The sequence below is a fragment of the Lonchura striata genome, chromosome 5 (assembly GCF_046129695.1).
Source record: "Lonchura striata isolate bLonStr1 chromosome 5, bLonStr1.mat, whole genome shotgun sequence".
NCBI classification, from domain to species: domain Eukaryota; kingdom Metazoa; phylum Chordata; class Aves; order Passeriformes; family Estrildidae; genus Lonchura; species Lonchura striata.
Genome location: NC_134607.1, coordinates 20,627,057 through 20,650,837, shown reverse-complemented (window position 1 = coordinate 20,650,837; position 23,781 = coordinate 20,627,057). Strand labels below are relative to the sequence as shown.

Here is a 23,781-nt window from a genome sequence, read left to right as displayed (position 1 = left end):
AAATTTGAGTCCTGCTGTTGATGGAGATCTCAAAGCCTTCATATCATGTTTCCTGTACACAATAAGGCATTTGATCTCTGATGGTATTTCTAATATCTATTAAATGCCTGATGGTGAAAGATATCTCCTTTTATTTGAGGTACAAGTGTTACTTTAAAAATGAATGTGAATATTTTTTTAATCACAAAAGATAGCAGTAAGGGTTGGGTAGAAATACTTTTTTGAGCTGTGTGGTAGCTATGCAAATGTTTCTTTTTGTTAAACGGTGCTTTGTTGTTGACAAAAAAAGGTTAAGTCCTTTCCACACAAGTCTGACAGGAGAATACAGCAAAGCATTTGTTAAAGAAATAGCTTCCAAGGCATGTGTTCAGAGCTGTCACTTATTTGCATATTTTTGCCACTGCATAAATCAAACATTATGGCTTCCCCAGCAGAGTGCAGCTCAGGAAGGAGGAGCAAAGGTGCCTGGAGATGCCTGGGGACAGCTAGCTGGTGCAGTGGATTCCACAGGGCAGAGCTGCAGGCTGTTGTTTTGCTGAGAGGAAATAAAACAGCCTTTGGGAGGGCAAGAGGGGAGAGTGCAACCTTCCCATCTGGTATGTGCTCTAATGCCATGTGGTCTGGAACCTGGAAAATTCCTGTAAATACCTGCTGGAGGCAATGCAGGCTTAGCTGACTTGTGTAGGGATGTAACTGAAGATGTTCATGTTGCCCTCTTGGGAAGATACCTTTCTAATCAGGACTATACATGAGCAATAGCATCCTTCATGCTACTCTTTTGTCATGTTGTTATTCTCTTCAGGGCACCAAAATGAGGTGAGCCAATTAAATGGTGATCTGTGGGTTTAAGCTCTAATTCCTGTAGGAGCCTGTTGTTACAGCCATGCTTTGGGCTTCCAGGAGGGTGAGTGGTTTCCTTGAGGTTCCTCTAGAAAGTCTGCAGTGGAGCCACAGTGAGAGAGCTGAGGTCGACCACAGCTCCAGCACTGTGCTGAACCATTCCTTGTGTGGGTATAACCATCTCAGAAAAAAATTCTCTTAAAATGAATGTCCTCTTCCAGGGCTTTAGTCACACTTTGAAGGGATGCTGCCAATTTTTCAAAAACCTACCATCTCTTGTGCCATGGAGACAGCTCATCACTGTTGAGCACCACCTGATACAACTCAGTTGTGTCAGCACAGCCTGGGAGGAATGAGGGCCTTTAGGCTGGACTGTGCAGTGCATTTTCATCCAGGCCAGAGACTAGCTATCCTTTTCAACTTCAGGGTTTTTTTCCGGTATACAGTTTGAGAGTTTTCTACCAGTGTTTCAGTAAAACAAAGTATTTCTCCATTCTGTCTGGTATTTTATTATGTAAATGTGGTCTTAAGGGAACCTGTGATAGGCCTCATTTTGGGTTATGCATTGCTCACAAGGAATTCATCAGGGAGAAGGATTTCATGCTGTACTTCAGCCTCTTTTAAGCCTTTCTTGGATGAAAGGAAAACTCTGCAACTGTGAATGTAACTGGTTATCATTATTGGATGTCATTACTCACTCACTCTGAGCATAAACCAAAAAAATTGCATCCCCTGTGATGTACGTGGGTAAAATGCTGCTCTCAGTTGCGTTAACACTTATAAGCTGAAGAGTAGAGTTTGGCCCTTTGTTTAAATTGAAATATTTGCTTAACACAGGCAAGGACTAAACAATACACTTGAAAGCGATTTGTGTTATTGTCTGTAGAGCAGAGCTTGTATTTTATGAACTGGCTGATCATAAAGACAGCATAAATCATGTAAAGCATTCTCATTTGCCTTTTCTTTCTTTCTCATTTTTTCTTTTTGCAGATGGGGCTTGTAGAGTAGAGTTGCAGTCGAATGTCTGCTCCAGGAAATTTTAGTTGAACTGTGCGAGTCCATTAAACAAATGTAATGGATTTTTGGAAAGAAGAACTGCATGTTTCAAACCAAATGTTTTACATAGAGAACATCTGGTTAGTTCTGGACGTTTGTATGTAGAGCACATCAGACAGCAGCCGTAGTGAGTTCATCTGGGAGGTTGCCTGAGATGTAGTTGTAGGATATGACAGTTCAGTTGTTATGGGAAATAATTCCTATGAAGTATTGCCATAAACTGAATGTTTGGCATGAACAGCAGTATCTTCGTTTCACTGCACACCCAAGTTAGTCTTCTTATCTGCCCAGCAAAACTCTAGATGCTGTTTAAATAACGCAGTAAAAGCTGGCACCTCAGAGCTGTATTCAAGCATGCCCAAGGAGGCGAAATGAAGCTTGATCTGTGTTCAGGGAAGTACTATGGATTCCTGCCGTGGGCAGTGCAGCACGAGTGAGCAATGAATGCAATATGTGCAAATGGTTGTAGGGTTGAGTTGGAAATGATCAGTGTTCCACTGGTGTTATGTGGTGTTGCTTTGAGCAATGTGAATATGCAAAACTGGTGAAATGCATGTAATTAGCCTGACATTAGAGTTTATTTGGGCTACTGGAAGAACTTTAACCTGGGTAAATTGATAAGTCTGCTTTTATTTCACAGCATCAGAAATAATATATTTTCAGGAAATGTAAAAAAATGTCTTATTTGGGAGTTGATCCTTTAATTATTTCTGTAGTTTAACTGAGGAGTGTGTGGTTCAAATGAGATTAAAGTTGTAATTTCCAAAGTAGCAATGCAGCTTCCCATTTCAGGATTGCTTAACTAAAAAGTTAAACAAAGTGGGTTAGGCAGTCTCTTGGTCCAGTCCCTTGTGGACAGCAATTCACATTATGCAGCACTGCTTTAATAGTTGTGCTCGGTCTGACATGATTTGTGGTATTTGCTGAGATGAGTTTCTGGACTGAGCAGCATGAAAGGGAATTGCTCCTCACTCTGAGGAAGGGGGTATGTCCAAGTCTGTGCGAAGGTCACTGGCAGGGTGAAGTGGGAAGCCTGGGCTGCTGTTGTTACACTGCCTAACAGCTTAGCTTCTGGCAAGGGGATCCCAGAAATATGAGTTCTAACTCTCGCTTGTTCAACTGACTCCAGCCAAAACACATGCCAAAAAAGGTGTCTGTGCATGTTGAAGAAGGGGGCAACAGTCCTGGAGCTCGCAGGGTCTGGGGGAGTTCTTAGGCAAAAGCTTTCCATCCTGAAAAATAATTGCTTTGTGCTTTCTTTTCCCCTTCCAAAGTTAAGTCTCCTCATAACAGCTTAGAAAAACTGCCTACAGTTGTAAACTCCTCTTCTAGCGAGGAAAGCTGGAATTATGCATTTAAGGCTCCAGAATTGCTCGATCACCAGCCACTTAATTGTAGGAAAGTGTAATTCATTCCTCACCCTCTCACATCCATTCCAAGCCCAACTGGCTGCAGGGAGCAAGAGTGTTCCTGTTCCTGTGTTTCTCTCCTGAGCCATTAGGGTGGCCCTGGTAATTTACTTTCAATAAATAGAAGGGAGCAACAGGAGGTTCCTCTACCTTCAGGGGTGTAAATATGTCTCAGAAATCAGAGACGGATGGGGAAGAAATCTTAACAAACTCCTTTCCTCCTGCTGTAGTAATTCCACCACATTCCGTCATAAATTCTAAGACAGTCCCTTCCCAGAAGGGACCATTAAATAGGTAATGTCCAGGAAGAACAGTGTAATACTGAAGCACTGTGTTAACAAAAACGAGTTTAATATTGCAAAGCTATCTGTAAGCCCTGGAGCAAAATAATCTGGGTGAGGCTTTGATACATGATTGCCAATCTTTTTGTTTTCCAAGAGTATTTTTCCAGATAGGATACGGATTTATAGTTTGCTAGATTCCCACCAGGAAGTGGTGTTTATATTTTGATTCATCTTAGATCAATTTAGGTGCTTCTGATAGTTCCATGTCATTAACCATTCCAACTGTGCTGTTTAAGCACATCTGTGCACCTTCCATCATATAATTTCTGTGGCCCACTGTCTTTGCACAATGAATCCTTGCTCATCAATGTAAATCAAAAAGACTAAAGTCTATAAATTCGGCTTTAAAAATCTCTTCACACTTAAAAATTCCATTCTGTTAATTAGGAATTTCAGGTGGTCAGACATTATGGTGTTAGGTTTTAATGAGTGTTGTGGTGCTTGAAAGTACAGACATTTCTTTTAGAAAAGACTCTTCCCATGTTTTTTTTCCTTGTACTATTGTAATTCTCATGGTGAAACAGCACTTCCCTTTTTTCTCAGAAGGACTGTAGAACTGGAGAGCAAAATCAAAGATCCACACAATACCAGCTGACTTCACATTTCTGGTGGAAGAGGCATTATAAAGATGTGCAAAGCTCTCAGTGATTCTGAGGTTTCTCTGAACTCACAGAAGCTTCAGTGAAAAAGATAAAATAATCCAAGTTACATTTATTAATCCACAACTTTCTCAAGCAGAACCTACCAATGAATGAAAATGTGCTGTAAGGTGGTTTCTTGGGAAAAAACTGGTTCTAAGAGTTCAAACAATGTCTAACCTTCTTCCTTGTTTAATGTGAATTACAGCCTTTCACTGATGTAGTGCCTTTTGCCTAAACCTGTAAAATCACTTTAGAGACTCTGGTAACTGCTAAGGTTACCATTATTTAGCAGCACATTGTAACAGTTTGCAGCAGTTGCTTAGAGGGTGTGAATAACCCCATTTCCAATTTAAATTATTGGAGGAATTACAGGAGACCGTGTAATTTTCAAACTGGAACTAGATCGAGGCACCAGGGCTTTATACCTGTCTTCTTAAGAAAGTCATAAAGGGCTTTTTTATAATGACATAGCCAATATCTTGGTTTTGTGTTTCATCCCCAAATTGATGCCTTGAACAGTGCGCACTCCTACTTTGGAGGATTACTTCAGTGTGGTTCACTGCTTATTCACAATGAAAAAACAACATTGAATTAAAGTCCCTCTCTGCTGCCTCAGGTTAGCATTTTGCATTACATCAGCAGCTGTGGTAGCTGTGAGATCAAGCCCCAAAATTACTGTGAAATCTATCTTCCAGTTTTTGGAGAGTGGATCTGTAATACCCATGTAACATTGAGAACAGTGAACTTGGGGCTTGTGAATTCTTTCACTCCTCTTTATCCTGACTTGCCAGTAATTTAATTAGTGCTAAACAGTCTGCACACAGACTCGCAGAAGTTAAAAGACTGACTGACACAGGATTCTCTTTCAGTGACTTTTCCTCTTTTGCTCATGTGCTGGATGGAACTATGCTGTGTTTGGAAGTTGATCAATAATGATTGCACAATTCTAACCTCATTTAAACTATGATATAAACAGACATGATAGAAACGGATGCTACCAGTTTTTTTCCTACTTAAAAGTGAAGTCAGCTTTTTGCTTTAGTGCTTCACCCCCCCCCCCTTTTTTTCCCCCCGTTTTGGTTCCAACAAAACTGTAACCTGGAAGAAAAGCAATTAGACTTTTTGAAATCCCAGCTCAGTGTAGCATTTGGCTTTGGTAAATGTGGAAGCCAAAAATAAACATCTGCTTGGCAACTTCACTTGAAGTTAACTGTAAATGCAGTTTTCATCTTTTGAGTGAATGTGGCATTCAGTGCTGATTAACATCTATTAAGGAGAATGATCCATAGTTGAAGCTGTAAAGCATATTTTTTTCTTTTTTAATTACAGTTATGAACCTCCATTGCCTTGGGGAAATGCCCTACCCCAGTTTCTTTCCAGATCTAATTTCTTAGGTGCCAAAGCATGAGCTTTTCTTGAAAGTTTGAAAGTAGTTGGATGGGATATTGGTGAGTTATTAGGCATTGGAAAGGAGATGATCTTCCCATCAATCTGTGCATGATATGGAGGATATGGAGTTACATTTAGAAGTGTATTAGAGAAAATGTAAGCAGTTCCACTCTTTTCTCCAGGAGGGTGAAGTCTGCACATGATAGGGACTCTCCCAGGATACCAGACCAGCCATGGACTCCAGTCCTGACAGGACACAGCTGCAAACATCTTTAATAACCTGGTCATGTAAGATCTCTACTTTTCAACAAATCTTTTGCAACCTCTGCTCCTACCACAGCAAATGTGTTGTACTGTGGTTAGGGAGGATTGAAGTGGATGCAGATTTTTGGTAGCATGCTATTGGGACAGTGAGGAGGGGTGAGAAGGGTCAACTTGAGGCATCACTAAGGGAAACATCATTATTGCTAGGGATGGTGGTTATTTGTAGGATCTTTCTTCTACAGCTGAACAGTGCTATGACTTAGGACTTCAGTAATATGGTGTAAAAAGCTTTTGGGAAGGGAGAAGTTTTTTAGTATATTTCTGACATATATGACTTGATGCAAGGATTCTCAGCATTAAATGAAGAAAGGTCTGCCAGGGAAATTTGTCAGAGAATGCATGGTGTAAATATGCCAGGCGTTTTATACAGAGCTGAGGGTAGTGAGTACCAGACAATGGAGGGATGCAAATTTCCCAGTAAGGCAGTAGCTGCTCAGGAAATGTGCTCACAAATCCTGATAACAAGCACCGTATGCGGGGGTGAGGGAAGAAGTGAAGGAAGGGTGTTGTATGTTCCTCCTGGCACCCACTTTATATATGTACAGTATAAATGTGTTCATCTGGTACCTTCTACTGCTCATAAAAACTTGATTCCACAAACATCTTTCTCTGTGAATAAAGGGGGAGCTAGAGAGAATATATAATCCCCTTGCTGAGTGTTTGTGAATAGTTAATTCCTCTTCTCCACTTGGTGAATCATTTATGATATGATAGCAGCAGTTATATCCAACAGAACCAGAAAAGGAAAATTAAACCTCAGGTAATCATACCTTCATTTGCCCAGAGACAGTGGCACATTGTGCATCAGCTTATACAAATGGAATTTTGATTTAACATCTATCACACTGACTTGGGACTTCTACTGCCTTGGCACAAGGGTGAGTTTCTCTACAAGTAGTGACATCAACTTTGTTTTTTAGAAATATAATCTGTCTGGTACATTGTGAAGAGGGGAATGAAACAGGGAGATGCTGATGTTTGCTATATGCTGTTACCATGCAGAGTGAGGCAGCTCTAAAAAATACCACATAAATGGTATTGCATATGGACCTGAGAGGTGCATTGAGGCACGTGCATCCTTGCCCTTTATGTGTGCAGCTGCTGGCTGGCAACAACAATAACAGTGCTTTGTCCTTGGTAACATCCATGACATGAACAAACATGTGATGGAACAAAGTAATGAGCAGAAGCTGAGATTTAAATCAGCAAAGGCTCACATGGGTGCAGATGGCACTGGTTGCTGCTTTGAGCAACTCTCCCGATTACTGCATAGTTTGCCAGCATATCAAACAATAGAGTTGGGCTGCTGATAAATAATTAATAAGGACTTTTGTTGAATGCTTGTCTCCTGGGCAGTATCACCATGGAGATGATCTGGCTTTTAGGATGTGAAAACGAACAATCTCTGAAACAATGGCGTTGTGTCAACCTTACTCTTTCCCTGAAAGGGAGAGCTCTCAGAGATGTGTTAGCAGATTGCACAAAGCCAGGCACTCATTTTGCTCACACTCACAGTAGCCTTTTTTCAACTTTTCAGTGACTAAGAGAAATGTTTTCTGTGACCGTGCAGAAGCTTGTTCTTAGAATTAATCGTCCTGCATGATGCTCTTTAGTGCTGCATCTGGCTCAGGCCTGGAATCTCAAAATAACTTTTTTTCAGCAAATGGACACAGCAAAGGTATAATCATATGGTAGGAGGCTTACAAAAAGAAGTCCTCATGAGCATACCTTTTCAGAACCCTTTGGATGCTTCATTACCCCATAGGAATATTTGTCCATGGATCCTTCTTCCCACCAGGAAGGTCCACAGGCCAATCAGGTGGTTATTCAGCCCACCCTCTGCCTTTCCTTTTTCTCCTTTGTGCAACCTCTGGAAGTGCCATTTCAATACAACTATATTATCAGCATCCCCTCCTTATCATTTGATTGCAGCCACCTCAGGGACCACATAATTTTGTAGCTTTGTTTCTTTTCCTCTTGAGCTGGTGACGTCTGGGCCAAGAGCCATAGGCAGAGACTCCCCTGGAAAAAACATTATATGGTGCCAGACTTTATTCTTTCTTACTTGGCTCTGTGAAGCTGGAGAAAGAACAATGTACCTTTTCTCTCCCCACCCCCAGACATCCTCTGCTCTCCCTTTCTCTTCCTCCCCTGGCTGATCAACCTATTCTTTACCTCCACACCCCGTTGGCACTTGGCACATTGTACTTCCCACCTTCGAGTCTCAAAGAAAGGAAGCAGAGCTGTGAAACTGGCTGGGCTCACCCACTTCCCATTGGTGGGTGGGGATGGATTCAGTTCACAGCTTTCAGAAAGAAGAGTTTTATGTGTATTTAACCTTCCCCTCCCTCTTCACCGAAAGAAAATGTTTTTTAATAATTTTCTTTAAGTGTCTTTTCTGACATATTGCTCAGTGGCAACATGCTGGTTTCCCTTTCTCAGGGAACTTTGCACTCTGTCCTGATGCTGGTTTTTTGACTCTCCACAATAGTATTGCAAGAGCCCATTGGAATTTGTTCGAGCATGGGTGGCATGTACAAGTGCTGGAACCAGCTTAAAAGTCACAGCCTCCCTCGGTGGAAAAAAACAGTTCATATCTCACTATGGTCCTAAAAATAGCCTTGATAGATAATAGAGAGTGGAAGATTGTTTTCAATGGGTCTGAATGTACTGCATGCAGAAATTGCTGGGGAAGGGTCAGTGTTTTGTGGCATTTAAGTAGTCAGGCTCAGTTACAGCACTCACTGACTTAAAAAACTGTGACTGCACTGTGGCTAGTTCTATCTTTATTTATATTCACACAACTCAGCTGGAAATGAGGCAAGCTTAGGTTTGTTAGACTAAAAAAACACATGAACCAACTTCCTGAAATCAAGTGAAACAGGTTTTCTCTTTGATAAAAATACAGCCTTTTTTTGCTCAGCTGTAAACGATGATGCCAGCAGTGACTCAGCAGACATGGAGATATGATATGGAAATGGGCACCTACTGCCATGCCCTTTGCCAGATGTTTAGGCCTGGAGATGCTTATTTGTACACAGTGGTCTTGATCAGGCTCTGTAAAAATAAATTCTACCCGTTTGCTCTGCTAAGCAGCCAAGAAGCATGAAAAGGAAGAAAGACGTTTCTCTCACAGATATGACTGAATGTACAGAAACCTTTGCAACCATCATACTTTTGAAGTATTTATAGTTCAATTCGTTATTTGTATGAAACAAAAGCAAAGAAGCATGAAGTGTGTTGGAAAATACTTTAGAATCTCTCTACACCAGTTCAGGGAGTGAGTATAAATCCTCTTTCCAGCAAATGGAAACCAGTAATTTATTGCAGCCTTGAAGAAAGCAATTTATTTCTCTACACTTCCTGCCCAGCACACTCTGCAAGCTGACTCACGGAGGGATGAGAAGCCAAAAGCTCTCCTCCCTCTTTCCTGTCTGCTTCTAGAAGGCAGAGCAGCAGTGAAGCTTGGGTCTGTGCTTGTGCAGAGCAGTTTGGAAGTGCCTGACTAATCTGTAAAGTATTAGAGATTCACACCCCCTGCCTGTGCCATAGATTTTGGAGAGGGTACTTGTTTTACCTCCTTCTGAGCAGAGACTGGTACCAGAACTGGCGGTGCAGGTGGAGGCGGTTTCATCCCAGCTCTGATGGTCTTTTTCTCCCCCTGACCCATGTGTGGGACCATGCAGCCATCAATGCTGCAGAAGATACTGGGGGTGGTTTTGGTGCACACAGCCAGTAATGATCCCCAGAGGGAAATTTCACATGGCCTACTTTTGAGCTGTGACCTTGGTGCTCATGCATGTTTTTAACTTTGCATGTGTGAGCTGTCCCACAAAAGTCAATGGCCTGCTCACATGTGTGAAGTTAGGCATGTGCTAAAGTGTTTTGCCAGATTGGATACTGTGTCTATAGGGGCTTTGGGTGAACTTGAACCTGCTTTGTTGGGGTGAGAGGCTTTAGATTTCATTATTAGGAATTTGATATGTTACTCTCTCTGAGTGCAAGGTCTTGGAGTTATCTGAAATTCTCATTAAGACAAGAAGCTAGGAAAAATACAAATTCCTCCACCAGTAATGTTACTAAAAATACTATAATTAAATTATCTATGTCTTAAACCCAGTAAAATATATTGAAAAGTGTGGTAGAGGTATAAGTACAGTGTTTTGAGAGTACCAGAGGGACTAACAGCACTTTCCCTGCAGATATTGAGCTGGAATATTTGGAGTAGTTAATGTAGCTGATGTAAAAAAGAGTGTTGCTTTTTCTGTAGTCTTGATTCATAGGCTGTGACCCTTAATAAATTTTGATGTTACTCACAGTGAAGCCGCTGCTTTCAGAGAAAGCAAGAAAGCAGGCTAGAAAGAAAGAAAGAAAGGAGCCTTAAGAATGAACAAACAAGTTCTTTCATAAGGTATTTCTCAATTGACATTATTTCCTATTATGCTGAAGTTATTCAGGTCCATCATGCAGCAGTCCTGTAAGTGGGGTTTAGAAAAATTGAGCCAGCTCTGTTTGGTGTTAAAAGCGTAAGCACTCTTTGAAAATGTATTTTCTGGAATATATTTCTGAAAGAAATAAATTTAATAAAAGAAGCTATATTATTGGTATTTTAGAATACCTGGAAGGGAGGCTTGTTTTATGGTCCGATACCATAACATACAGCTAGGGGTCTTATTTTGCTCAGAGATATGAAAACAATGAAACATGTTATAAATTCCTGGAATGTGATTGTGATTTGTGATGTTTCCATGAAATACTGAATAAAACCCAACTGGGCTGCTCTCTTGTTTGTGTTATTTTTTTCATATCAGTAGACTTGAGCCCAAGTATTCTTGCTGATGTGGTCTGAGCAGACTTGTGTAGGTGAAAGACTTGACTGGCAGAAATCTGTTTCTTAGAAGGGAAGAACTGGAATGAAGGCTGTCCTGCTCCACTAATCCTGCTCTGGGATGCCACCTCTGACAGTGACAGTCTGCTGACACTGATCACTCACTGTTTGGCCTTTAGGACCAGGTTACCAGCAAGGCTGTGCATGGCTGGTAGCCTTTGAAGTGTGGAACCTATCCACTTGGGGATTGTGCAGGACATCGGGCAGATGGCATGGTGTAAAAAGTATTTTTTGAGATGCCTTTGACCCTTTCACTTTTCTGACACCCTTTTTGAGGAGAAAAATAGCAATTGAACATGGGGAAAGGTATCAGAAATTATCCTTTAATAACCAGATGGTTTGTTGAATAAGGCACTTTTTTTTGTATCTAAAAATATGTTTTCTTATATACAATTTTTTCCACAGAGGCCAGTTGCAGTAATTATGGGTAGATGTGCAAAAGTCCTGTCTCTGAAGCTCGCAGTCAAGTTATCAGGAGATTGGCATGTCCTCTGGGCTGCTGTTATTACTTTACCAGTGGTGAATGGGGAAGAATTTGCTCCCTGTTGTATATTTGACAATGAAACCCTTCTTAAATTCTTCCTCAGAGCCAAGTACAAGGCTGTCTTTTAATAAAAAATGTGTTTTTACCCATGTCTATATTTATTTCTTGTAGGAATGCACATACTGCTCCAAGAGCCACCCACATCCTTCTGTATGCAGGGTGTATTTGCATTTGCAGTCAGTCCCAGTGCAAATGTAGGAAGGGGAAAAATCCAATATCATCTTTAGAGTTGGTTGTCTTTTCCATCTCTAGAATTGCTTGGAGGCTATGTTGGTCACTCATTCAATTAAGATCTGTTTTATTACCTTTTCTAGAAATATGTGCCATGTAAATAAGACTATAGCTATGTTGTTACTTTTAAAACCTCTATTCCAAATGTTTAGGTCAAGAGGAAAAAAATAATCGTTTTGGTTTTAACATGCAAATAATTTTGTCCCTTGACTTCTTTTTGTTCTGCTGTCCCAAAGTAGGGGAACACTTGAGCAAGAGCTTAATTTTAAGCATGTGCAGCAGTCTTTGGGAATTCAAGGGGATGGGGCATGTGCTTAATGCTTTTTTGAACAATGTTACTTTTCAGAGTTGAAGGCTTTGTAGGAAACCTGATCCTTTAAACTGGCTCCTGTTTATGTACATTTCAATTTTATAATATTGTAAGTTTTTCTCTTCTTTCCTCAATATCCTCAATGCTACATCATATAATGAAAACAATACTGGTCATGCCACTTGCAATTACTGAAGTAGGCAGTGAATTTTTTTTTTCTAGAGTAACTGGGGAAATAATGTAAATCATAGATTTACAAATGTTTTCCCAGGAGAAATCCACAGTAGTTGGCTGCAAAGAATGACACAAGTTTGGTTTACCCATAAAAGGGTGGTCATCTCAGCAGGTCAGTGATGTTTTTCAAAGACATATTGTTGATTTTGAGCTAGCTTATAATTTATTCCCTGAACTCTGGCTTTAAAAAATAATGCAGGGTAAATATTGAATACAATAATGGCCATGCTGCCATTCAGTATGCACAATGCCCTCACCTTCCCTCTCCCACCAGCTTCTCTGCATTGTTGTTTTCTGCATTTTTCATAGGGCATGAGATTACCTCCACGATTATTTATGGGGATGTTCAGATAAGCCCTTTTTTCACAGGCAACACACATACACACACTCACAAGGACTGTTATAATTTGAATTTATATTGCAAGTTCAGCTATCACTTCATCTGTTCCCACCCTGCCTTTTGGAAAGATATCCAGTCACATGATATGCTTGTAAAAAAGCTTGCTGATTGAGGAAGGATGCAGGAAGGATATGGTTTTGCAGTGACTGCATAAGTGTTGTGTAGGACCTCAAGTCTTGGGTTTATATGAGGACGAGTTTAGATGTGAATTTCAAAGATTTATTTATTCTGATTTTTGAATAAGTCATAACTCCTGAACAGTTTGCCTGCTTCAGAGAACCATGGGCTAACCTGTGTTAATGGGATCCTTTATGTATTAACATGCATATTAATACATAATCAGCATCCTGGATTTCCTGCCTCTGTTCCATCAGCGATCTCAAAATTTTTTCAAAGAAATTGTCTCAAAAGTTTCTTTTCAAAATTGTCAGATGCAATCACATCTTAGCAAAGGTACTTCTCATCAAAATCTCTTGGGGAGTTTTGCCATTTGCATAAGGAGAGTGCTTAGGCTAGCACAGAGATCTTTCCAAAAGATGCTGTGTTCTCTCTTATTGAAGTCATAAGACCTGAAGAGCCCAAAACATCATGTCACCCATTATACTGTAATGCAAATGTATTTATTGTTATACAGTGAGGGAGCTACATGGAGGTTTGTATTTTAAGGTTTGTTTTGGTCATTCCATGTTCTGCCAACATCTAACATCTGTATTTATTTTTTAACTATTCTTAGTGGATTAAATGCATCTGTGCAGTTCCAAGAATAATGCTTAATTTCCTGCATTTATAGGTTGCAATAAAATCCATTCGTAAGGACAAAATTAAGGATGAACAAGATATGGTTCACATCAGACGGGAGATTGAGATCATGTCATCCCTCAGCCACCCTCATATCATCACCATATATGAAGGTTAGTGAATGTGATTTTCCTCCCTTACTGTTCTGTTACGTTCTTGCAGACCTGATGTTCATGTTTCTTGAGATCGTGCACCAAACCAACCCTTACTCCTTGTGTAGCCCATCCCTTACCAACGAGACTGCCTTGAGCACTGCCTTCCCTCTGAGTTACCATAAGTGTTTCACAGATGCATAAACCTTTGCTTGGAAGAGCTGCTTGTGTGAGTTCACTGTGTCAGTCACAGGTGGGAGATGGTTGCATGTATCACCTCATGTTCTTGCTCCCACTGCACAGTTCAGTTTCATTTCACCCTCCCTCATGAACCAGTCTGATGTCTGTTTCTGTCCCCAGCCCATTAACCAGTGTCCTTGTTTGCTTTATTTTCCCTGCACAGCACAGGACTGCTCTTATCTGCTCTAGGACTTTGGTCCTCCCTTACCAGCCAGTTCAAGTTGCTAGTTTTGTCATTGCAGCTTTTCCTCCTGAATCCCAGCATCCACTTCCCGTCCATCTCTGCACACTTTCCTGTCTGTCTCGTGGCTGGCTTATCGTTCCTGTTTCCTTATCCTGTCTTCCTCCTCTGCCTTTCTTCCTGGGACATGGCTAGGAAGATTTGTCAGTTTGTTTATGTCCCAGCACTAGCTCAGCGAGTCAGGCCATGTGCATGCTAAAAGACACCCACCAAAAGGCCTGTTGCTGCAAGAAGGGAGGCTGCATGTTTGACATGGGATATAGATTCCAGAGGTTCAGAGGGACCTGGGTCAGACAGCCTTGTCCCTGGGGATTACCCTTTTTCCTCTGTGAAGAACAGGAAGCCTGAATGTAGCCCTACACATTTCCATAGCTGTGAGGTAAATGCAGAAGGTGATGAGATGTGTATGGCAGCTCTGCTCTGAGAGTTGATATGACTGATTAAAACAAGGGCTGTCTTGGCATACTATTACACTATCGCATATTGAGTTATTCAAAAGCATGTTCTTGTACTTGAAAAGAGATGAGTATCTGTCTTTTTATTGAATAAACTCATAAAAGGATCTGGAAACAGAAAAGGGGAGGGATGCTGTGTCAGCATGTGGGTTGCAAATGGAACAAAAGTTACTTCAAATATGGATGGGAACTCAGGAAGAAAAAAATATTAAGTATGCTGTGGTTCTTTGACCAGTTGCCTTTCTCATTCATACTTTAAATTGTTTTTACTGAGTTAAAATATTTGTAAAAGTGAAAAAGATTACAGCATTTTTAGGAAGCAGACACTAAGTCCTGTGGGAGTAAAACTTCCCTCTCTGGCCCTGTGGGGGAGGAGCAGTGCTTCTGCAGCAGAACCAGTTGAGCTCCATGATGGAGAATTCATCTTGTCTGAGGAGGATGAGCACCTATGTCAGGTTCTGGTGTGTTTTCTAAGCAGTCAGAGTCCGTATTTGGCCTGTAGCAGCCAGTGCTGTAACTTAAGATGTGGTAGCACTGGGAAGATGTGTGGTTGTGCAGCTGAACCCACAAGAGCTGCTCAGAGGTGAGGGTGTGACCTCAGGGGCCCTTGAGTGTGTGCTTCTCTTGAAGCTAAGAGTACTTGTTGTGAATTTAAGTGACTACTGCATCAAGGACTGAAGTGTTTGTGTCCTCTCAAAAGTTGGACTTTAAACACATAGATTTTCCTCTTGAGTGATGCATAAAGAGTGATTATATTGCTATCCCCTGACAGAAAATGTTGAAGTCAGTAAATCCTAAGAGATGGGTTTAATCTCACTAAAATAAAGCAACCCAACATTTCTGCAGTTGGTCTATGCTACAAATCTAGTGTCCCTCTCTAGTCAAAAGAGATCAGCATATTCCCAGGGTGGTTGGCTGCCTCCTCGGAGATGTTTTCTCAGATAAGTGGGATAAATGACATATTGGAGGCTCCTCTTGGAATCTAGCTGACTAACTTAGATCAGATGCTTAACCTTAAGACTGAAGCCACCCTAGAGATATTTTACTTCTATCTCACAAATTTTTACTGCACGTTTCCAGACTGCCACTGTACATTTGACAGCTCTCTCTATAAGTGCCAGGTTGCACAGATATATGTACCATGGACAATGCTGGATATTCCTGTAATAATCTTTGAAAGCTCTCTGTACTGCATTTACAAACATGTGTTTTCCTTAAGTAGGGTCTTGTTTAGGTATCCTTTTGACCTTCCTGCTAATAGCAATTAACCTCTGAATTTGTCTACTTGATGTAAAGACAACCTTATCTTTTTTTATTGATACCAAGCAAATTCAGATGTGTGGAAGCTTTCCAGTTTAGAGATACTTCTTTGTAACCTAATCATAAGGCATGGACCTTGCCGATTACTGCCAGGGCAGATGTACAGTTGTGACTAAAGAAATTCTATCCTCTCAGCAGGGCTGTAATTGGCAATCTATCGAGTGTAGCTGTGAGGGAAGTGCTCCTTTAAGTGACTTTAAACTCCTTGAAAGGGGCCGGATAAATGAAGTCGGCTTTGCTGGCAGTATTCTGATTTCAGCACATACATTTTAATTTATAGAATAATGCCTCTGTCCATTCATCTGTCTGTCTCTGCCCTGCCCCTCACCCTTCCTTAGCCCTATTGCTTTTTTGCCTTGAAAACTCCAACATTTTATAATAAAGCCTTTGAGAGCTAACATATTTTTCCAGGGGTAGCTTGAGTGCAAAGACTACCTCATCTGGCAATACTTTATAAAAGTTAAACCAGGGAAGGAACATTCTGCAAACATTTAAACATGTGTTGGGCCAATCATGAGGGTAAAGTTACACTTGATATGTTTAGGAGTGAGCTCTTGAGTCTTTGTAGTGTGAAGTACAGTTGTCTGCATGACTGTTTCTGTGCTGAAAGAGTTGTCCTTGGTCAGCAGAAACATACAAAGTCTGCCCTTTTGCAAAATGTACTTAAAGGTGAACAAACTATTAGATAACATGTTTGTAGAAATAGTTTACTGAAGATCTTCCCTGGAGAATGAATAAACATTAGGATTAAAATTTGGTGCTTGTGGAACATGATGGCATTAATGTAAGTGAGTAACTGAAGGAAAGTGGGCTGAAGTGCTCTTGCTGAACTGGGGCCAGGATGCTTATAAGAGTGCTGCACACTTTACGTTAACAAAGCACAAAATATGGAACTCCCAAGTAAGATGCACTTCTTTTTTCTTCTAGGTTGCTTTTTTGGTACTCTTAAGAGAAAGCAGAGAGATTCTCCATCATATGTCTGCCAGTCCACAATGGCTTGAGCTAGGTTGCATGCTTAATCAGGAGACTGGTTCAGCTCTACTTTCAAACCCCAAAGACAATAGGAGATAATCTGACAGTGTGTAACAGCAGTGGCATAGTATTCCAGGATACTCACTGCACTTGCCAAATACATGTGCAATCTCATGTTTTGTGCCAGACTTCATGCAACAAAGCATAAACACACTTGGTGTTTCACACATAGGCCTATCTCCAGTATGGGAAGCTGTGTCAGTCAAATCACCATATCATCAGCAAAACCAGCTGCATTGTCAGAAATCTGCCTGTGGCAGCTGTTAAAGGTGTGTGGATACAAGCCATTGCTGAGGAACTGCATCCCTGCAGCAGCACTGGCTCAAACAAGTGTCTCCACCATCAGATGCATGTGGACCTCAGGGTGGGGCAGCAGCCAGGGCCCGGGGTGGCAAAACAGTCACTTGTCTCAGGCTGTGACACTTCAGAGCAATCTCAGCCTCTGTCCAAGCCTTTGCTATCTCCTGGTTTTCACACATAATCAAAAAAACCTTTGGTGCCTAATGACCCCACCCCTTCTGTGTGCAAAACACCTGAAAAAGCCACGAGTCCCTTTAAACATCACATGGATGACTGGGCTTTAATCAAGAATGCTGGAAGTTGGAAAGCTGAAATTATTCTTTTTTTTTTTTTTGGCCAAGAGAAAGTACTTCAGTAATGATACTGTTTAACCACATTTCTAATTGATTTCCTCTAATTATGTAGGCTTTTGACCTTCAAGTACTTTATTCTCATTGTTTTCAGTTGATAACATCCAAGAACATCAAGTAATATTTCAGGTGTCTGGAGATACTAATGAAACAAGAATAAACAAACTTAACTCTTTAGTTGCCCTACCCCAGCTTTATGAATTTCCTGCCATTCAGGGTGATTACCTAAACAGCACTTCATTGGACATGACATAAACTCAAATGTGTGAGATCACGGCAGGTCCAGTTTAAAAGTCAAACTGATTGCCAGCAGTGATTAAATTTATTTCCATCTTCCCATTTACACAGTCCTACCATAGTAATGTAAATATTTGCTTATCTGAGTTCCTCAACTGTTTAAATCATGTTTAAATAAAGGGGAGTTAGTGCTTGTATTCTTTGCTGAAACAAAGACAATTAATGTAATGTGTTATTGTGGCCAAATTAGCAACTGTCATTTTTCCTTCCTTCTAAAGAGCAAACCATCATAATCTGCATATCCTCAGTCTTGCTCTGTGAGAAACAACCTCACCAAGGATAATAGTTCCCATTCTGATTTAATCTCCTCACTGGGGAGTAAATTATGGCATGCTGTCTGATTTAAAAAGATTATTGCATGATCTTTTTAAATCAGACAGCATGCCATAATAAAGGAGCTACGTTCCTTTAATTTAAAAGGAGATGCAATTTGGCTGAATAAGGCTATAATTCAGAAAAATAATTTAACACAAGTTTAGCATTAGAACACATATTTTATATCTTGATATCTTCAATTATAATTAAGTATATGGTTTTCTCATTGGACCTGGGATATTGTCATGTCTGCTATATGCTCTGTTAAAAACAGTAATAAAATACTACTACAAAAAAAACCCCAAACAAACAATTACCTAAATAAAAATTATGCCAAGGGGCTGTAAAACAGTCAAAAATACAAAAGCTGAATCAGGCTGAATTTCTAAGGTAAAAGACAGTTTTCAGTACTCGCATGACTTTTTGAAGAATAATTCAAGGCTTATTACACAAGTGAGGTAATTGGGTCATACATGAATTTTCTGAATGAAAAGGTTATTCTAGTCTGCATCTCCAAAATGAAAAACAAACTCACTTGTTCTTTTGATTTGGCTGACCTTTAATAAAAGAGCATTTTGTAGCAGTGGAAAGGTACTTCTGTCTGCGGCTGTTAGGAGAGTAATAAAAATACCACTGAATGGAAAGACACCAGATGGAAGGAATGTCAACATACTGGAACTAATTTAGGAGATTGCTCTGATAGAGAGCAAAGGCATGAGGAGAATTCAAATAGTTCCAGTGCAAAGAGATTGGCCACCCCTCTTAAACTAACAAACTAAAATCCTTACCCCAGGGTTACATGTAAACCAAATGGAATCAGTCCACAAGGAGATAGTCTTTTTGGGAGGGGGGGAAATAATCTATCCCCCTCAGCACTCACTGACTTCAGATTCTATGAGCTTAGAGGAAGGGCAAAAGCCTCCTGCTTTTTTTTTTTCATTTTATTTTGGTAGTAAGTCAGTCCAAAGTGAGCTGTCCTAATAGAGGGGTGTACAATGTACCATTAAATCCTTCTGACTGATGTTTGAAAAACTTGCCCATCTGGGCTTTCAACAATTTTACAGTGAAGCACATCTTAGCAGAGAAGAAATGTAGTGAGTGTGTTCATTTGGTGTCAGACTTGTCCCATGAGTTTCAGAGGAGGTGACTTTGGTGTAGATAGAGGGACAAATTTGGCAGTAGGGTTGAAAAGAAGAGTGCTGATGAGCAAGAGGTCAACCAGCGCTATTTGGAAAATGGGAGGCTGTAGATAGAAGCTGAGGTCATAATTTCACAGCCTCTAACTATAAATAAGTGGAGAGATTATATGCAAGAGCTATTACTATAGTAGAACAACCTGTGAAAGAGGGACAGGTTGTTCACGTAACAAAATGTACTTTGTCTCAGATATGTCTTTGATAGTGAAAAGTGAAATTCTTTCCCAATTTCACGTTTATGTTCTTCAAGGAACTTTGAAGTCAGCCAATTTGGTTTCAGTTATGAACTTGGAGGTATAGACTTTTTCTTTGTCACTTCTAAAAAAGAAACAAACACATTAGACTTAAGGGTGGGGTTTAAAGAAAAGTAAGAAATCTTTGACCACTGTATCTTAAGTACCCTTTGCTGATTGGATTCCCAAGGCTGTTGGGGTGACCAGACCAAATCCCACAACCTTGTAGCCCCCTGGAAAATGCTGTTTCTCCATGTAGCTGTGGCCAGTGTCCTAGTCCTTTGTTCATCTCCTGGGGATACAATCATGTTGTTCCTCACACCTTGAGGTTCGTGCTGTTCCTGCTCCTGGTTCCTGATGTGCTCTTAAACTGCTCTCCCTGCTTCCTCCCCTGTGACTGCATAAAGTGTGGTCATCTCCACAGTCAGTCCTTCAGCTGGGAGGCTCTGTCTGCTGAGGAGTAGCAGTGATTTGCAAGCACTGCTCTGCAGCAGCACTTGACCACCATGGCTGAGGAAGTGCAGCGGCCCTCCAGGCACATCAAGGTCTTGTTGCAGCTCTCAGAGTAACCCAGCTTGCAGAGTGGTGAAAATAAACACAGTTGCTCAGAAATAGATTATGCATAGCTGGTAGCAAGCATTTCTCCTGCTGCTGTTCCCTCTAATAGGTGAGGCTCATGCCTCTATCTAAGGAACCCCCCCACCATTCTTGATTCCTAATTGGCAGGCCATCTCCCCTGCTATCCATGTCTGGGTGTTGGTACTGATGTTTTTTTGCTTATCTAATTTGGCTAGCCATTTACAGAGTATTGATAGTTTGAAAGAAGCTAAAGCAGCCCCACCGTACTCATATGTGGTCTCCTTCCCTTGACCTTGCTCAGGGCTGAGGAGCAGACTTATCTGACATGGCTGTCCCAGAAGAAGCAAGATTTGGGAGGTTCCTGGAGTTCAGCATCCTGCCAAAGCCATGCTTCTCTGCTGGCAGAAGGTGCAACCAGGGTTCAGGCACACTTGTAGGTGGGGGTGAGTTTCAGAATGATTATGCAGTAGAATGGCAGGTAATAAATCATCTGCAGCAAAAACAAAGAGTAAACCAAGCAGTCCCAGAAGCTATATGGAGGCAACCCATCTGTCATCAGCCCACAGGTTACAGCCCAGGTGCTAACAGGGCAGTATATTTATTACCTCATTATTCTTTGCAGTAAGTCAATCCAGCCTTTAATTAATGCCCTCTTCTCTTCCACCAGCCATTGGCCACAAGGCGTTCTTGAGCATGTGTTTATAAAACTACATGCTGTGCTCAGAAGGGAAATTCAGAAGTGCCTATGTGAAACCTGCCTGACATCCTAAATACTACTGTGAAAATTCATGGTGTATTTGGCTGATAGTGTGAGACTTGCCAGAATACCACTTTGTCACTTGCCTGATAGTCTTGACCACTAAATTCCTCTTTAAGGCAGTGTGTGTATAGACATAAATCCCACTGCTTTTCAACCTCCTCTTCCTTCAGCTGCAGCTCTCATTTTAGATATTTTGTCTGCTGTTTAGTTCCCTCTCTGTGGGAAATAGCTGTGTGCCCACTCCTGAGGTTCAGCTGATAAAGTGGAGGTGCTCTGATGTGAAATGACGCAGTTGTAAAAAAAATACCTCCCTATTCACCTCTGTTCCTGGGTAGAGAAACTATTTGCTGTTTAATTCTGTAATTGTTCAGCTATGGTGATGGTGAGGAGGCCTCTGTAATGTTACCTAAGTTCAAGAATAGTTTCCCTCTCAAAATCTTCCTTGTGAAGAAAAATGTGCCAGTAAACTGAAAGCCAAATACAAGTTTCTGGAACAGTTCTGTTCTCATTGATTCTAGTGTGGCTTTGTGACAAAAATTTGAAATTTGGAACAGGGATTTATGCTTTCCTAAATTCAGCATGATGGTGTTATCTCAGTTTCCTAGAGGGTGTAAGAGAAAATTTGAAATGGAAAGCGCCTTTGAATGCACATTCCTCCAAACCAAATGCTTTCTACCTCATTTCTGTAGAAATGTTGGAAAATACATCTGCATCAGGACTTGTATTAATATGGCAAATTTGAGTCCAAAAGAATTACATTTTAGGATTTAAAACTTCAGAACATCAAGGATGATTTGAGAAAACTCTTAGGACTGAGTAATAAAGGCAAAACTTTCATAAAAACACAGTCTGGAAGAATGCTCTATCATGGCAGGGCTATTATTGTTGTTACTGTCATCAGCAGCACTGAACACCTGGTGGGGTATCAGCTTTTGGAGGAGTAGGGCAAGAAGAGCCAAGAACAAATGTGCCTCTGAGCTGAGGGTGGTCCTCAGTTGGAACTGCTTGGGATATGCATTTCCATGGAAGTACACTGAGATCGTTTGTGTCTTGTGGCAACTTCACCTATATGTGCATGATACAGTAACCCCTAACTCATGGACTCGGGGTTTGGGAGGAACTTTGTTGTTGTTGTTGTGTGGTTTATGTGTTTGTTTTAAATCATATCTCTTATATGAGAGCATTTTCAGTGATTTGTCTCAGCTTACTAAAACTATTTCTTTTTGTCTTCTTAAACAAGCCTGTACCTAACAAGCCTTTCTGATCTTAGAGAAGTGAATGTGCACATTACTGTTTATTGGTAACACATCACAGCACCTCCCTGAATGACATGGGGCATGTTCAGTTTTTCCCAGACAGTATCAGTCTGTCGTTCTTGGAGAGGATACTGTATGTATAATCCATCCAGAGACGGCTTTCCCAGTTTCCGAAGTTTATTGCTAATGAGGATGCACATAGGATGTAATTGCTGGCAGAGGCCTCTGCTTCGGGGTACAGTGAGGCCAGCAGACAAGTAAGCAGCCAATTTTATCTGGCTGTTTGCTCTTTCTTTTATCAGAGCTGTTTGGCTGGGATTCAGGGGTGTTAGAGTGAACTGCAGAGGCTTTGGCTTGTAGATTTGAGTGACAAGGTGTGAGAGGACATGAGACAAGGCCTCAGAGAAGTAAATATCTGTGTGTTAAGAGAGGTAGCTTCACATTTCACTGCAAAAGCTGAAGCTTAATTCTGGGGTTTTTTTATATCAACAAAGACTACTGGCTGAGCTTTGATAAAGAGATATAGGAAGGCATCATTACAGTAGGGCTGGTCAAAACTAACATCTGTTTGTCATAAACCCTTTAACCTCATTAATTTGTATACTGGCCTTGCTGCCAGTGTGATCAGTGCTGCCACAGTTAAAAAGAAAAGGAAAATCACCATGTTTTCATATAGCAGTGGTTACTTATGGCAGGTGCAGGAAGTTTCCAGTAGGTTGCAATGGATTTTTGGTCACAAAAGAGAAGAACTATTTAGCAGCTAGGAAACTACAGCAATTCCAGACTATTAACAGCCTGCTTTACTAGATTAAATATTAGTTATCTGCCACTCACAGCAAAGTCCTTGACAGCATGTGATGCAGCAAACTCTCAGCCCTGAAGAAGAGCCGGGCTGTGACGTGTATGAGATGATTTTCCTTGCTCTGCTTACGCTGGTGTTGTGCATTGCTGCCAGCTCTGCACAACAGACAGAGGATTACAGCATGCAGTCTGTGACATGCAGTGGGACATGTGGTAGGGGCAGGAGATAAGGTAGCTGGAGGAAGAGTTGGTTGCATGAGACGGGGTACAGAGCCACACTGACAAGAGCTGTACAGCTCTGGAGGTGCTGCAGCCACAGCAAACTCAGGTGGCCATGCCCGCCATGCTGTCACACAGAGTTGGGATGGGGGAGGACACATCTATCAGTTCACTTGTTGGATTTTGGTGGAAGGTGAAAGCCAACCAGCTGTCATTTTAAGCCAAATGACAATCCTGTATCAGTTACTGAATACAAGAATTTATTATGCCTTCTATGAACCCTTTCCAAATTATATGAGGGCTCCTGTCCGCTTCTGTCCTCTGGCCTCAAGTGGGCTACTTGTATAAGGAATTCTGTGCTGGAGCAGGAGCTGTTTTACTGGCATAAATGTCCACCTCACCTCACTACGATAAGTTGACTTTACCACCTTCTGACCCCATATTATTTGAGAAAAAGAGGTTTGTGTAGCCATTTGAAAGAGAGGATAAACTCAACTTCCTTCTCTTGGTCTGAGATGTTGTAATTTTCCTCTGGTAAAAAGTAGTTTTGGCTTTTTGCAGTGGGATTTGTTAGTACATCTTTCTAGCCTGCAGTGGTGGTCTAGGATGTGGTCAGACATCCCAAGTCTTCACTCTTTCAAGTGTCAGTTTTCAAATGTATTGAATCAATTGTGGTGTTTTTTTCTT

General features: G+C 41.0%; 1 protein-coding gene across 1 annotated transcript in view; it reads left to right on the top strand.

Moving 5' to 3' along the window:
- The window catches only part of NUAK1 (NUAK family kinase 1), a 45,590-nt gene that overhangs the window by 8,782 nt on the left and 13,027 nt on the right, over nucleotides 1-23,781 (top strand). The window contains exon 2 of the mRNA XM_021536077.3: nucleotides 13,401-13,521. Coding sequence (XP_021391752.3) covers nucleotides 13,401-13,521 — 121 coding nt within the window. The remainder of the gene's footprint in view (nucleotides 1-13,400; nucleotides 13,522-23,781) is intronic.